The sequence below is a fragment of the Falco naumanni genome, chromosome 3, assembly GCF_017639655.2.
Source record: "Falco naumanni isolate bFalNau1 chromosome 3, bFalNau1.pat, whole genome shotgun sequence".
Classification (NCBI taxonomy): Eukaryota; Metazoa; Chordata; class Aves; order Falconiformes; family Falconidae; genus Falco; species Falco naumanni.
In genome coordinates, this window is record NC_054056.1 from 99367852 (window position 1) to 99385227 (window position 17376).

General features: G+C 36.5%; 1 protein-coding gene across 2 annotated transcripts in view; it reads right to left on the reverse strand.

Annotated features, from left to right (window-relative positions):
• CSMD3 (CUB and Sushi multiple domains 3) overlaps positions 1–17376 on the reverse strand; it is a 726030-nt gene that overhangs the window by 468999 nt on the left and 239655 nt on the right. For both annotated transcript variants that reach the window (XM_040588420.1, XM_040588419.1), the window contains exon 6: positions 13984–14096. In XM_040588420.1, coding sequence (XP_040444354.1) covers positions 13984–14096 — 113 coding nt within the window. The remainder of the gene's footprint in view (positions 1–13983; positions 14097–17376) is intronic.

Here is a 17376-nt window from a genome sequence, read left to right on the forward strand (position 1 = left end):
TACTTAAATACCAATTAAAACCTCAAAAACAATACTGTGATAAGCTCCACAAAAGATAAAATGATCAATTTCTTGCAGTTTGGTTAATATTCCTAAATTCCTGTTAAGGTCATTGGGATGCTGAATGATTCTTAGCTTAAGTACTACTGACTGGTTTGCTCTAAGTGTTAAAACAGTGTGCTCATATGGCTTCAAAAAACAGCAGGTCAGTCTCTTAAAACTAACATTTCCTTCAGGACCATATATTTTTATCATTAATTTAACATATATAGGATTTTGAACTTTCAAGAGGAAATTATGATTTAAACATGTGGCTTTTATATCTCTTTAATGAAAAGACAAATTACTCAGCACCAGGCTGCATACAAATGAAATCCTTCTTATATCTCCAGCTACAAACCTACATATACTATTTGCCTATTTGTTATACCTATATACTAGGCATATATATTAGGAATTAAAAGGTATTGCTTTTAATCCTATGTTTACTATTAAGTAAGAAGAGAAGAGAAAGGAGTCACAGGTGAAGGAGAACAGAAAAAGCAGTTTCTTTTCCTTTCAGAAAGTCAGTATTCCTGCTCCCTTTTGTATTTGTGTCAGCTTTATTTAGTGTGAATATATGTCCTTCGAGTCAAGGTTTCTCTTCCTAAGTATTTGTACATATCCTAGTGTGCCAAGGCAGTACTATAAAATAAAACAACATTACCAAGCAATTCTTCCAGCTCTGTGAAAAATGGAAGAGTTGCCTAGTTTTCAGCATCCTGTACTGGGGGTCAAAAGACCCAGTGCCCTATTCCACCTGCAACTTTCTGGGTAACTTTGGGCAAGTCACTTCATTGGTATGCACCTCAGTCTTGGCATCAAAACCGGACATAACTACTTCCAGTACTATCCCTGTGATATGTGACTTTCCAATCTGTGTACCTTCCCTCCTCCCACATATCTTTTATTTTCCAAGCTGCAGGGTCCTACACTAGTCAATCACTTTTCAGCTGGAAACTTAACCCATCTGTTTGATGATCTTTGCTATCTTTCTCTGAACTTTCTTGAACTTTGTTACATTATTCTGAAATGCCGAGAGGCCAAAGCAACAACAGGAGTCAAGGTGAAGGTCAGCTTATACAGCAGCATGTCTCCTGTTTTGTCCTCTACTATTTTCCTAATATTTAGTTTAAAAAGCACTAAGGAGTGCTTTTTTTTAAGCACTCTTAAGTATGGACCTGAGGACTTGTAGTGCTCTTAGTATACTGACTGCCTTAGAACATAAGAGCTTGCTGACAATAGTAATAATCAACAGATCTCATCACTGTATTTGCAAATTAAGAAACTTTGCAGTGCTTGCTATGCAGAGACTTATAAAGAAGCAACATAAGCTAAGGTCTTTGAACTCCCCATAAGTGCAGCAGGAATGCTACACGACTGTAACTCTGAGAGCCCAGTCACTTAAAGATAAATTGATTGACACAGTAATGTTTTAGGAAGCAGTAGTCCAAATAGCATGTGTTGCTAGAATAAGCCACTACCTAAACAAAGTGACTACAGTCAGCTGTTATTTGAAGTAGTAAAGGTGCCCCTGATAAAGTGTAGCAAGAACATCTTTGCCAACACTCTGGCCAACCTGCTGATGAGAGGTTTACACTAAGAATGATGGAAAGCGTGATAACGATCCATATTTAAGTGTCATAGTGCTGGAAAAAAGTAGAAAGGAAATGAAAGATATAGAGGAATTTGAAAGATTTTGAGAATGATAAATAGGGTGAAGAGACCCCTGTCTCAAGTTTACATATACACATGCAGTCAGTCTGGGACAGAAGAGGAAGGAACTGGAGCTCTACATGACATCACTGAATGGTGACATCATTGGAGTAACTGAGATGTGGTGGGAATGTGGTAAGGGGTTTTTGGAAGATTTCAGGGAAAACTACTTGATAGTCATACTGCATGGGCCAACCAGGGGTGAGGCACAGCTGGAACTGTTACTCATTAACAAGGAAGAGCTGATTGGAGATGTGGTAATCAGTAGTAGCCACGGCTGCAGTTGCCATGAAATGAATTCAGGACCCTGAGGGGAGTGAGGAAGGCAAGTAGCAGAGCACAGATACTGGTTAGATAGTAAGGGTCACAAGTTTGTGGTTAGTGAGCTGTACTCTTGGAGGATGTAGCAAGTGGAGTGCTGTAGGACTTTACCCTGTGACCTGTCTTGTTTAATATATTCATTAATGACCAGAAGGAGGCTACGGAGAGGACTGTCTTTAGGTTTTCAGGCAATACCAAACTGGGGGTAATAGACAATATGTTTGAAAGCAGGCTTGCCATCCAGAAGGACCTAAGAGAGGAAGGAGGAATGGGCCAACAGCAATCTTATAAAATTAAACAAGAGCAAACTCAACCCCTGGCAACAGGAAAGACTGGGGTCTGACTGGTTGGGGAGCTGCTGTGCTGAAAAGGCCATGTGGGTCCTGGTGGATAGCAACATGAATGTGAGCCAGCAGTGTGCCCTGGCAAACAGCACCCTGTACTGTATTAACAGGAGTATGGCTGATACACTGATGGAAGAGTTTATTCCCACCTCTATTTAGCACTTTGTTCCATGTCCAGTTTGAGGCTCAGCAAAAAGAAGGGGCCTTGGGAAGAAATTGATAAATGGAAGTGAGTCTGGCAGATGATCACCAAGATGGTTGGGGCTGGAGCACTTGCTCTTTGTGGAGAGGCTGAGGAAGCTGGACCTGTTCAGTTCAGAAAAGATTGCTTCAGGGGGACCTAAAGGTGCCTTCCAATACATATGTAGTGGGAGGACAAAAGGAAAGGGTGTAAGTTGAAATTAGAAATTCTGAGCAGGTATAAAGAGAAATTTTTACCCTGTGACAACAGTCAAGCTGTGAACAGATTGCCTAGAAACATTACACAGTCTCCATCCTTGGACTTTCAAGATAGGACTGGCTAAATCCCTGAGTAACCTGACTTTATCTCAACATCCAACTTCTTTTGAGTAGGAGGTTCCCTTCCAACCTGAGTTATCCTATGATCTTATGATCCCTAAGCTACTGCTTAGGGTAAGTTAAATTTTGCATGTCATCCACAAATTACCTTTTAACTTCTTCAAAATGATAACAGAAAATAATTATAGCCAACTCTGCGTGACACTATTTTTAAGAGATCCTAACGCCAGTCTGCTCTATACTGGGCAAAAAAAGTGCCTTGTTGACCCAAGTTTTTCTGGTAGGTTTCAGCTGTTTCATGGCAGGAAGGAACATATTCACAGCTGTAGAGTGGAGTGTGAGGACACTGACAGAACAATATTTAGTCACTTCTCTCTGCACATACCATCTTACACCTTCCATGGTTTGTCCTGGATACCTGTTCAAGCCAATTTTTCTCAGCTAGCACAGACTAGATTCCAACCAGGCTATGCATTATACAAGAAATCTTCTTATGCAGTAAATAATAATTAACCAACAGATTCTCTTCAGGTTCAATTTCATTATTGCCAGTCTTCTCACCTAAATCTTTTCCTCACAAAACTTCTCTCTCCAACCTAATCACTTTACTTGACTCTCTGTCCTCCTACATGTTCCCTTCCATTAAGAATTCTCAGCTCACTTTTTTGGTGTTCCCGATACAATGTTTCTTTTTCTCCTTCCTTTTTTTTTTTTTCTCCTAATCCCAGTTCTCAAACTCCATACCTCAGTTGACATGTAAACTTCTCATCAGTCTTGGACAAAGCTTTGTAAACTAGCTAAAAGTAGGTGACATACAGGAAAAGTCATGGGTCATGTTAATATGAGTCTTCTGACAAAAATAACACTTGAACTGCAAATGCATAAAACAATGTGAATTGCGTTAATTTAATTTTCTGAGAAGGTAAAATAATGTTAATATTGATACAGCATTCAGCCAAAAAATATATAGACATCTCCAAAACCAAGCAAGTAAATTTTGAAAAACACAACAACAACTCTTAGGAGATGCTACAAATACTTTAGTTTTCACACTGATATTCTACTGTTGTTCTGGCAACTTTCAAACAGACGTAGAAACAGAGAAGTTATGACCAACATGATTCTTGGAGGGCTTTTATCAAGTTCTCCTTCAAATATGAATAGTACTAAAATTTGACATAATGAAGATCTAAAGGAATTACATAACTAGAATTTCTTTGGTGCTAGTTAGTGATTTTGCAGATTAAAAAGTTCCATAAACCAAAGTTCACTAGTATGCAAGGCTTATTGCCTCAACTGCATTTCAGTGAAAACACTTTTTTAAATGGAGGGACATGTTTAATTAATTTCCAGATGCCTATGAATGGGAAAAAACTGTTACATTCTTTCAGCTTTCTGGTACTGCTACTGATACAGTACACAAGCAAAGCAGCCCATATTTTAAAGTACAAAAAAGATCCAGTGACTGGAACCAAGTTGCAGAAAATACAGCTGCAAATTGAAAAGGTAGTTCAGAAAATTCTTTCACTCCTTACATGGAGTTGAATTCATTAAAACATTATTCATTTAATAGATTTGACTCCTTCTTTACTAAAGAGTTCCAGGGGTACTCTGCCAAAGGTACTTTTACTTCTGGAATTTGATAATCTTAGACTTAGTTCTGAAGAGTAAAGCCAAAAGTCCTCAACTTTACCTATACTGGAGATGAGCGAAAACTATAGTATTTTATTTAACACTAAGAAATTACTTCTGACATAACATATTCCATGGGTCACTTCCATATTCATATTCCAGAGCAGAATTTTGGATCTACTTTTTTTCTATTGGAGAAAGAATAACTTTCCTATCTTTAGGCAGGAGATTACTCAGCATATTACTCAATCTTCATGCATACCATGTGATTAGTCTTCACAAACAATAAAGGAGGGAGAAACATTTAAAAAAGCACAACTATATTTTACATAATGTATGCCTCAACACACATAGCTATCCAGTTCATACAATTAAATTTAAAAATAAATAACTACCCTACCTATGATTTTGACCAAAAGTGTAAGTGTTATCAAGCTACTAAAAAAATAGCTCTGCCTTTAGGCCAAAAAGAAGAAACAGAGAGAACAGATAATTCTACATAATAGTTTATACACTGTGATTAGAAAGTACATAGGAAACGAATGTGAAGTAAGACAAGACACAACAAAATCCTACATTGATACCTCATTATCTAGTTCTCTACATCTGTCTGTTTTCTTTTCAAAATGATCTCTTTCTTTGTGTGGCTATCCCCTAATGGTACAAAAAAAAACACCCCTCCAAGATCAAAAATTACCTCCTAGAACTAAAAAAAGTTGAAATTGCACAGTGAGGGAGGAGGGATGGAACGAAATGGAAGTAAATCATCCAGCAGAAATAATTCTAATACATCTGATGTCACTGACAGTGTTCAGTTTAATATTTAAAATGTGTTTTTCAAAGTGAGACCACTTCAGATTTGTTTCCTTGGGTGTGCAGTAAACTTTCTAATGGTCAAAGCTATTAAAATACTAACTAGATAGGCTTATCATTTTTTATTATAGTGAAATAATTTTCACTACAGAAAAAAATAAATCACTTAATGAAAAAGCCCAGGCATATTATGGGAGGATTTGAATATCAGTATTTTTCAAAGGGAAACCAAGTGTTCCAACAGTTTATCTCAATACACTAAATATTCTGAATGTACTCAAGTGTTTTATCCCAGGTTTTTCCCTCAATTTTTTCTCATCTTGACATGAACAGGTCATCAGTGCAATATATTACGCTGTTTGATGGCCATGAACCATACAGATACACAGGTTAATCTATTCACGTTTTGTCCTTATCAAAATGAAGTATTTTGAAGGTCCTATAAACTCTACACTTCATGTACTATTATCAGAAGAGTTTCATGACCAGGGAATATTTATTTTAATGGAGTTTTTTTCTTGAATTTTAGTTGGTTTCCTTAGGTGATTAATTTAAATATATACTTTATATATTCATAATTATATTTAAATGTATATATAATTATAGATATTATGTTTATTTTTATATAAATACTTATTTATATCTTCACATATATACATATGAATTGGTTCACTAAAACCACACAGATCTTTAAATATATTTTTTCCTTTCCATAAACTAGGACTGCTCACATTACCTATTGATTTTGCAGTTTGAACATCCCATTTTCCTGGATTTTTTTAATCTTGTTTGAAAAGTTGATTTTCATTTCAATTTATAAATTCCTGGCCTTCCAACAAAATTTGACTTGAGTGAGGAAAATATTTTCTTTCTAAGTATTACTTAAATTGAAATAAAATGTAATTCAGTACATTTTTTTCTTTCTACATAAGAGATGGAATTACAGTCAGTCATACATAAAACATCCTTTGCTCCTTTGTAAACAAAGAACAGAAGTGTGTAGAATAGTAAATGAAACAGAAAGATATTAAAATGTTTGAATGCACCTAAAATATTAGAGATTTTCCTTTAGGATAAGCATGAAATTAAGAAACATCTGTTAAATCATTAAAAAATGGGAAGTACTCTTTACTGCATCACTTAACATTTATTTCAGAATTAATTTACAACCCATCAATTTAGACATTAGCACAGACTACCATGTTTTCATATTTAACATTAGTTCTATTGACTTTTTTTTAATGACTGATGATCTCAATTGAAGTAGAAAGAAGGGAATTAAAATTTTAGATACAGATCTTTCCGGATTTGTATAGAGTATCAGAACTAATTTAACTAACTGCCAACAGTGGTGTTATTAAAACCTATAATTTGGAGAATTTTAAAAATACTTATTTTAAAATGGGGGAGGGTCAACAAAATGCAGCATTTTTTTCTCTTCTCTCACTTGACTACAGTAAAATCAATGTATTTCTGTGCACTGTCATTGTGTGGGTGTATATTGAATTAAAGACATCTCAAGAATGCAAAGGTGAAAGATCTGTTCAGAAAGTATAGTTCAGTATAAGATGAAGCAGATCTAAAAGACCCATGAGTGTGAAAATCTACTAAAAACATTTACTTGTGTGACAATGTATGTAATATAAGTTCTTGTTATGCCTGTAGACAAAATAAAAATAAAAATAATCCACTCAGAAGCTCTGGTAATTTCTTTTCATTCTGTGAAGAGAAGAGTTCCTTTTTCCTCTATCCATTGCAAAATCAGGAAGCCATCCAGGCTGTTTTGACAATAGGAGTTCAGGGTCTGAGCAATCACAGACTTACAATTCTAAGAATTAAGTATCTGTCAAAAAAAACTCATAAATCCATCATCTGTTGAATAAGTTATCAACGAAACCAGCAACTTACTTACATAAAGCAGAAGCAGACACAGCCCTTATTTAAAAACTATCTGACTTCTACAGATGTAACTCAAGTGAAGCAGCACCTTAACTTCTCCCAGGGAATATCAAGCCCCTGAACATGCCTAGTAGTAAAAACCCTTATTATTATGTGAGATTCAACCTGAGATTAAGACACCTACTTCTGCCTGTCTGTAGTTGCACTAGGTCTATAAACTATTATAATAAATGGAAATCTACTAAGTGTAGTCAGTGGAATGTTGTGGTTTAATTCATCTTAAAGTACACCCCTTGGGCAGGACATTACAGCTGTCTATATGCTGTTTCTTGCTATTTTAGGTGTTCTTCCTCGGATTCTAGTTTCTTTCCCAGAATGGCATGGTGTCCTGGTTTCAGCTGGAATAAAGTTAATTTTCTTCCTAGTAGCTGGTATAGTACTGTGTTTTGGATTTAGGATGAGAATAGCATTGATAACGCACTGATGTTTTAGTTGTTGCTGTACAGCGCTTACACTATGTCAAGGACTTTTCAGCTCCGCATGCTGACCTGCCAGCAGGAAGACTAGGGGTGCACAAGGAGCTGGGAGGAGACACAGCCAGGAGAGCTGACCCAAACTGGCCAAAGGGATATTCCATACCACATCACAACATGCTGAACAGCAAAACTGGTAGAAGTTAGCCAGGGGGTGGCAGCCTGCTGCTTGGGGACTGGTTGGGCATTGGTCAGCGAGTGGTGAGCAACTGCACTGTGTGTAACTTATTTTGCATATTCTTTTATAATTATTATTATTTTCCCTTCCTTTTCTGTCCTATTAAACACCCTATCTCAACCCACGAGTTTTACCCTTTTTCCAGTTCTCTCCCCTATCCTGTTGTCTGGGGAGTGAACGGCTATGTGGTGTTTAGCTGCCTGCCAGGTTAAACCACAGCACATGGTCTTCTGTAAATTCTAATTTGCCCACACCAGGCAGATGTCTCACTTATTCTAGAGTACCTCTACCCATTCCCTACCATGCTGTCAGCTGAAACACACCGCAACCTGCACCGACAGGATTAGCTAGGTATGGGGAAGATTCGGCTGCCCATACATAGTTTGGGTTGGTGCAGTTTCATTGCTCTGTAACATACTGGTTTGCAACACCTTGGTTTGTTGGGCAGAAGAGTCTCTATACTCCTGCCACTGACATAAAAGTATCTTGGATAACCTCAGTGATTTCTTACATCAGTGCACTTACATACATACACATATGTATGTATTCATGTACAACTGAACAATGTCCCACAGCTCCCCAAATTTCATGGATATTTAGATACCTACAGGTTTCTAAACCTATAGCTTACAGTACAATACAATCTACACTTTGGTGTCTTTGACCTGAAACTCACCTAAGACTTCATTATGACTGCTGGGGTTTCCGGCAGTAGTACTGTATACTGTTTGTTACAACAGCTTTTGAGATGAAGAATGTATGACAAATTCTGTTTAAATTCTTAGATGTTCTGAAAAAGAGTGATAAAGACAGTTTTCCCCTTCTGGCAACTCTAGCTGTGATGTTCTGAGGCAGCTTAGTACTACTAACTTTTGTTCTTTACCTGATTGCCAAATGCTTCAAATTCTCTCTCAAAGAAAAACCAACAAAAAAAAAAAAAAAAACTAAGAGAAGCCTAACCGCTTAAATTACTTCTGAATGAAGATACATTTCTATTCATATATAAAATGTCAGAAAGAAAAAGAACAATGGAAAACCAAGCAGAGAAAGAGAAAAATTTTCAACATCTGTTTTCTCCATAGTGCATCACTCATTAAAAGTGCTGGCATTTATCCAACTTCAGATCTACATAGTTGGCTGTCAGGTACTAAGCAGAGTAACTATTTGCATGCTTTTCAACATGAGTATGATAGCTAAATTTTATTCTGTTGGAAAAGCTCATAGATATATTTCATCTCCTCATCTGTATTTTCCTATAAACAAAGATTCTTAATGGAAGGCAGATGCAATTGTGCATTCAATTGGTATATTTGATACTATTTTTTTCATAACAGAAGCTTGTACATGGCTTAGGGGAAAGCGAAAGAGGAAAGGAATCAAAAGAAGTTAAGAAATGGATTTCACAAGTTAAATAAGTAGCAGCTGTAGGTCTACTACTGAAACCTTCCAGAGCTTTAAACAAGGAGGGAGGGAGGGAGAGAGAGAGAGAGAGAGAGAGAGAGAGAAAGGATGCTATCTCAAAAGATAGCAAAGTTATGGATACTTAAAGCCATGTTTAACTACCAGAAAAAGAAGAATTCTTTTCCAAAAGCCTTTTCAGAGTCTGGGTATGCTTGACACAAAGAATATTGAAATTTGTGTATGCCAGCTTGTAAGACTGGCAGCTGTGAAGCCAACATAATCCCTTCTGTCCATTTAGATAATATTATGGATTCATACATAAGTGATGGAGTGCAAAGAGTAGCCAACAGAAAGCAGCAAGCAAAAGGAGGTTTTACAGGAACTGCAAATGGATGGAGTAAAAAATCACAACTAAATTTAGAAACAGCAAAAGGATTACCAGTGCCAAGAAACATTAAAGCAGCAGCTTCGGGAAGATCCAGAGAAGCTTTAGTTCTACTTCATCCAACAGTTCTATACCCAAAAGGAGTTTTAACAAAGCAATAAGGACAGAAAACATCGAGACAAATAACTCTTAGTGAATAGAACCAAGTGCTGAAAGACGAGTGATCAGACAAGGAAGAACAAGAATGTCTTGGTTATGACACCACAAGTTGGGTACTCTTCTAATTGACATATATCACTTTGATTTATCATTTACCAAGATCTTCTAAATATTACATAATTCAATATATTTTCTGAATGAAAATGCCTATTAAAAGAAATTAATACACACAACCTGCATGACAATGTATTTTTATGACGCTCAGAGTTTCCCATAGTTTCATGTGCCTCAGTAAATTTCATTTGTTCTGTAAAACCAATTTAAACATTTTCACAGGTATTTGCAAGGCCTTAAACAAGAAATTAGGCAAAATATGTTTAATGAAATTAAAAGGAGGTTTATGAAAGATTATGTAATACCCTAGGTTTTCTTTTGGTGATTGTTTTGTTTTGTTTTTTAATGCATCTAGATTTTAAGACTTCGCATTGCATCACTCAGTCTTTTCAAATGTCTAGGCTACAGTAGCTTTACATATTACACTTAAGCTAGGCCATGTGAGCCTGTCTTGCAAAAAAGAAGGTAGTAAGATTTGGTTATTTTGTATCCCACCTAAAAAGTATCCATAGAATGTGTTTATTTAGTATTTTTTTTAATAAAACAACCAACAATTTTTATTGTAATTAGTATTAACGGCAGGGGTTTACTAGTGGAGGGGGAGGGCTGCAAATGTGACTTCTGTGACAGGAGGTGAGGACCTGTCTGATGTTGGTCACAGCTGGTTCCACCTGGCTCCACAATGTATCCACCATGGGACACAGCTGAGCCCATCAGCAGAATTTGTGGCATCTCTGTGAAAATGTATTTAAGATAAGGCAATAAACACTGAGAGAAAGGAACAAGGCCAGAGCAGGAGTGCTCCATTCCAGTGCTGGTAACACACTCAACAGGACAGGACTCCAACTGGAGTGGGTTCTTCCCCTAAGAGACTGTGGCCCATGGTCAAAGAACATCAGAGCACAGGAAATGAATAAGACGGAAGGAACTGCAGAAGGAAAGAGTGAGGAACAAGGAGCAGCAGAAAGAAACTCCTATACCTGACCTGAACCTCCTGCACTGCCCAGCCCATCACGTCACTGAAGAGACAAAGTGTAATCTGTGATGTAGATAGAGGAAGGGGAAGGAAAAGTGTCTGTAACAAAATCAAGCATGCAAAAGGTGAGAGGAAAGGTGTTTTTCCTAATTGTTTAACTGTTTTTCTTTTTTTTTTTTTTCCTGATACTCAGATCAATAATTAAATGTTTTATATTAAGGCTGGTTTGCACAGGACAGTAGTTGACAAGTGATTTTCCCCATCCTCATTTCAACCTATGAGTTTTCTCACTCTTGTTCTTCCTATTTTCTGCCCTGTTCCACTGTGGGTGTGGAGTGAGTGAGTGGCTAAGGGGTGCTTTGCTGCTATGCTGGGTCAAACCACTACCCAAACATACTAGCACAAAATGTGCAGTTGTGCAAACAAAATCAGCAAGCCAAGGGAGCAATCAAGTGAAAAGAGTACTGAAATACCAAGCAGTGATGCACTAAGAATTACAGTGTTCTGAAGTTCAGAATTTGGAGTCTGACTCTTTCAAAAGATGCAATTAGAATAAAGAAAATTAAACCAGGTGAAGTGGTAAGAAATAACTAATTCTGGTTATAGTGGTACTATGTAGGAAAGATTAAGTTTCAAGGAAGGATGTCAGAAAGAGGTTACAGTCATAGCTATGGTAATTATGCAGGGGAAAGAGGAATTTTTTACAGCAGTTATTACAGTGTAGTACTGTGATAGATAATACAGGCTATTGAAAGGATTAACAGACAGGGTGTCTGAAAAGTGATGCAGAAATAAACTATTGAAAAGAAAAACAGGTACGTGCACCTGTACTACATGGCTCTATGGAATACTTTTTTTTTATTTTTATCAGTTACCTGCTTATGTGACAACTCATATCAGCACACCAGTAAAATTATTGTTTGAAAATTGTCTTTTAAAAACAGCTTAGGGTTGTCTATAACCGAAAAAATAAAGGTTTTATGTCTTAACAAATTAAAATATTTTGTGCTACACACTTTATTTTTTTTTCTAAATATATGAAATACTCTTAAAATGTTTATTTAATTTCCTCACATGCTCTCCTTTTGCCTACCATCAACACAGAAACCACTCCTCCCTATTACCTGACAATGCATTTTTCTGTTTTCTACTATCAAGGTTAAATTTTACTGATCATATTGGCTTGAGTATGCACAATTAATGTTTTTACATGCTGAAATTATTTACTGTCTACATTTCCCCCCCCCCCCAAGAGCTGTAAAAACGTATTTTCTTCATTTTAAGCATGGTAGACTACCACAGCATTTCACAACTTAGTGTAGAGTTCACTTTAACATACATTTAGCAATATACCATTAAAAATCAAATAAGCAAACTAATATAACAATAAAAAACCCATAATGAAATCATTACAACCTTTAGGTGGTAAAGAGGAATAGAAGATACACAGCATATTCAAATCTCCTAGACCTACCAACTCACATGTCTTATGTGAACTGCAGAAAACAAGTCTGTTCTCTTCCATTACCTATTACCTCACACTTTCATCAGGAATGCAAGCAGGTGTGTAATCTGAGACATACTTTGTTGTCCTTTTCTTGATAGTTCAAAATTAACATCTCAACAATCCACGCTATTACTCATAAACAACCAAAACAGTTATCACATGGTTTCTAAATTGTGTGGTAGGACCTAATACAGAAAGTTCCTAGTTTATATCTTTCAGCAGTCCCATAAGGCACCGATTCCCTGGTAAAGAGTATGGTTTATCAAATTTGGTATAAAGGTTACTATGCAAAAAATCAGTCAGTACTTTTCATAAACAGTTATAACAGCCCTGGAGCTACAGTAGGAAGGCTCATTTTACCTAAATTCACTCAGAATACACATTCCAGAACATCTATGAACTTGGGAAGTCCAGACACCGATATACAATACTTGCTGAATTTGATCAAATTTATTCTGCTCTTGCATAGTATATGTTACCTGAGGCAATCACACAGAGTTGTAAAAAGCTCACTGTTATAAAAGAACAATTACATTAAAAAGTTAGTCCTAGTATTTTGATAATTGCAATTTTTACATTAGTTGATTAATATTATCAGATTCTGAAAAAAAAACATGCTCCTATGCTAAATTTCCTACAGAGAACTGTAAAAGAAATTCCTGAACTAAATCTCATTTGGAATGACGTGGGTTTTGGTGGGTTTTTTTTATTAGATAAATGGAAAAGCACAAAAAGGGTTACTGTTCCCTGAAGGTCCATTGATAGGCTGTAGATATTGAAAAATACTATTTACAGTAATGCTTGTGAAAAAAACAGACAGTATTACCATACACTAACAAAGTTAGTTTTCATTAGCACTTCATCTTCAGAATGACCTCGTTCCAAATGGTGATATTCCCAAGTTAATGCTTCAGATGCTTTCACTCTTACTCAAAAAAATGCTTGTTCATAAAAACAGTGGATAAGAATCTTACAGGTTAATTAAACCCTTAATAGTACATTCAGAAATAAGTAGTAAGAGATAATAGTGATTAAATGCTACATTAGCAAATAGAAACTTACTCACTGTTTTACAAGCATGACTTATATGAACCACAGAGGCAAATACATATTATAACGATAACGTTATTTCTGTATCAGTTACACAAGACCTTTCAGAGTATTAGGACCATTTTAAAAGCCAAGTACCTGCACAGTATAAAGTGAAGTAGACATCTGGTATATTTTTTTTATAACTGTATTTAGATATACTAGATAATACACTACCCATACTCTAACATACTGTGATTTGATATAACAGGTTGCACAGCTGTATTTATCATTTATGCAAACTATACCTTTATGAGTTTTTTTTTAAATGGCCCTTTCCATTTCCTCTACAACTTCAGGCATCTTTTTTTTTCTAACAAAAACAACCACAACAAAAGATATGTTTCTTTAAATGTACCTTGGTAGTGAGCACTAAATCCACGGTATCGGTGATTGCTGTCTGTTACAAAATGTAGTCTGAGCCAGTTTTTGTTGCTGATAACTGGAGGAGGAATATTCAATCCAGAAAGCCTGAATTAAAACAAACAAATAAATTTTATTATTAAAAGATTAAAAATTATCAGGTCTTGTACGGAAAACTTTTGTTTTCAAACACACGTTCATTGACATGCCCTCTGTGGGACTTTTTATTTGTCAATGAATGGTGTGCTGTGACAAGCGTGAACAGACAAGATGGCCCACTATGCATGACCAAGTGTTGGATAAATATCAGTGCTAGTCCAGAAACCACACAGTCACGTTATTGGTAAGGCACAGCACTATCACGATCAAGCACATGACACTCAGGCTATAAAGAGTTTGTGTCTATCCAGGTCAGCGAACAGGTTAGCCAGAACACTGCCAAGGGCACCAGGAAAAGCACTGAACCCTGTTACTTTCATATACAAGAGATGAAACGAAAGCTTAAGGTATGCAGGCCACCATCTACAACTATAATGTAGGCACCTATTTTCCAAGAGTATTTTTCTAAACTCAGGGTTCAAAGAAATAAAAAATACTCCATCACTTCAGTGAATCTGAAAATTAGTTATTAAGAGTACAAGAGTAGGGAATTGTGGTGGATTGATCCCAACTAGCAGCTAAGCACCACAGGGCTACTCACTCACTCCCCCCACCCCACCCCTGACAGCAGGACAGGGGAGTGAATAGGAAGAGCAATAGCAAGAAAACTCCTGAGTCAAAATAAAGCCTCTTCAAAAGTCAGTTTAATAAGAGAAAAAAGAAAAAAAAAAAAAAAAAAGAAAAAAAAAACCCGAAGTGCTACAAGGGCAATAAACAACCATGTCCTACAATTAGATCAATCAAGTCAGTCTCCAAGCAATGGCTACCTGCCCCTCAGCCCCTCTTGTCATTTTTTGTTGCTGAATGTGAAGATATACATATATAAAGTATAGAATATTCTTTTGGTCAGTTTGGGTCAGCTGTTTATGTTTTGTCCCTTTCCAACATCTTGTCTATCTCTAGCCTACTCACTGTGGGGACGGGGGTGGGGGGGGGGTGGGGAGGGGAACAACAAAGCCTTGATGCTGTGCAAGCACTGCTTAGCAATAGCCAAAACATTGGTGTGTTGTCAATTCTACTTTAGTCACAAATCCAAAGCACAGCATTGTATGGGCTTCTATGAAGAAAATTAACTCTGAGCCACTAGACCAACTATACAAAATTATCTAGATGTTTTGTTATTTTTCTCTGTGTTGTTTAACATCAGGACATTACTCCAATCACTGTAGTCTTTTGTCTTGGCTTGCTCATTAGGAAGGTCTGGATTAGAAATAATCTCTTTTTCATTAAATGAGGCATTATAGTTACAAAGAAGCTGAATAAGCTTTAGATAAACAATCTTCCATCATGCCAATAAATAAAGATATATTTCTCAGCAAAACCAGAAAGATAAGTCACACATTCAGGATGTCAACATACTCATCTATGTCCTTCTATTTATTGCTAAACAGAGCTATTTGTGTAGTTAGAATAAAATAGTAGCCAACAAGTATACAGCTTTATGTTCAGACACTGCTATTTTGGGAAAAAAAGGGGGGGGGGGGGGTTGGGGAAGAGGAGGGGAAAGGGGAAGGGGAAGAAAGGGAAAGAATGGGGAAGGGAAAGGAGAAGGGGAAGGGGGAGGGGAAGGGGGAAGGCAGGGGCAAGGGCAAGGGCAAAGGGAGGGAAGGGCAAGGGCGAGGGGAGGGCAGGGCAGGGCAGGGCAGGGAAGGGAAAAATGTCTCCAACAAAACAGGACATAAAGCTATTCAGGCAATCCACAATCCACAAGTGAGAGAATGAGTGGATTCTGTTCTAGAAATTCCTTGCTTTTACAAAGGACGTTTTAGCTAACCTTTGAAGTGGCTTTGCAAAACACAATAATGTCATCATCAATACTGTTATCTCCATTTTATAGACAGAAACTCATACACATAGGTGGAAAGCAACTTCAATCACCTAGTAGACTGGCAACTAAAAGTAAGTTGCGAGAAAAAAAACGACAAGTTCAGAGCTCTGTTTTTTACAACTAAAATCAAATCAGTATTGCCTGGTGAATGGCTGCACATAGTCTACTGGAATGTACAGTCCTCCCCTAGTTCTCTTTATTCAGCTGAAACTTTTGCTTTGAGTTTTCTGCAAAAAGTCATTTTCTCTTGTTTCAGGTAGAAAAAAAAATGACATTTGGAAACTCCTTATCAAATAAAAGGTCTGAAGAATTTTATATGGTGCCTTGTGCTGAAATAGTACTTCATTTTTATTTTAGTGTTAAGTGGTGGGTTTTTTTCAGCCATCTTATGAAAATATGTGTAGTAAAGTTAGATGAATATGAATTTAACAAATGTGATACACTCAAAAAAAAAAAAATCAAAATTAAGTATTTCACTATCTAAATAAAATATTTTGACTCTATTCCACTTCAAATTGTGTCAGCATATTCTCATTAGACATCTCAGTTTGTTTAAACAGTATTTCTGAAAATAAATTTATTGCATGAAGTGTTTGGGATATCACCAGTAATAGAGCAAAACTTCAAGCAGACAGAATGGTGGCATCCGCTATTCTATGCAATGCCATCAGTGTATACCCTTGTCCACAAAGCATTTGCCCATCTGAAGTTCAAACCACTTCCCAAGAGTTATCTTGTGGCTTAACATTGATTTCAAGGTTTGTAATCATATTGTGATGGCAGTATTCAAGAGAACAGCTAGCTAAAATACTAATGCAAATTAGCAGTAAATTCAAGAAAGTAATAGCAATTCTCTGGAGATGAAATTTTTGCTCTTTCCTTCTCATACAGTGTCTAGGCTTACATTTGAGCTTAGTCCTGCCTTGGAGCTAATAAGCTGGTCAGCTCAGGCTGTGAAAAGTAGTGTTTTTTTCAGGTGCAAAAGCCTAAACTTAATTTCTGCTTAGGACATCCAGCCCAGGGAATGTGCATGTTCTATTTGGTATCAGTCGTTCCTCTAACATATGATCACATTATTTAAATTTATAGCATGCTTATTTTTAAAGCACAATATCCCCTTACTCACTACACCCATTCTTAGCTCCTTGAAAGGGCAAGATTTCTGTTTCATTTTATGACTTGAGGTAAACCAAGAAGTAAGCTTCTGTACAAATCTCCCCTTCTTCAATTTCTATGACACTTGCATTTGAGAACTGGGGAGGAAGCGTTGGAGAAGGAGATGACTACAAGCCAATAAAACAAACTAGCATGTATTAATAAATAGCTCATATGGAACAATCTTCTTTTGTACAAAACAAATATTAGAGCTTTCATTAAGTCTTTCCCTTAGTAGTCTGTTTT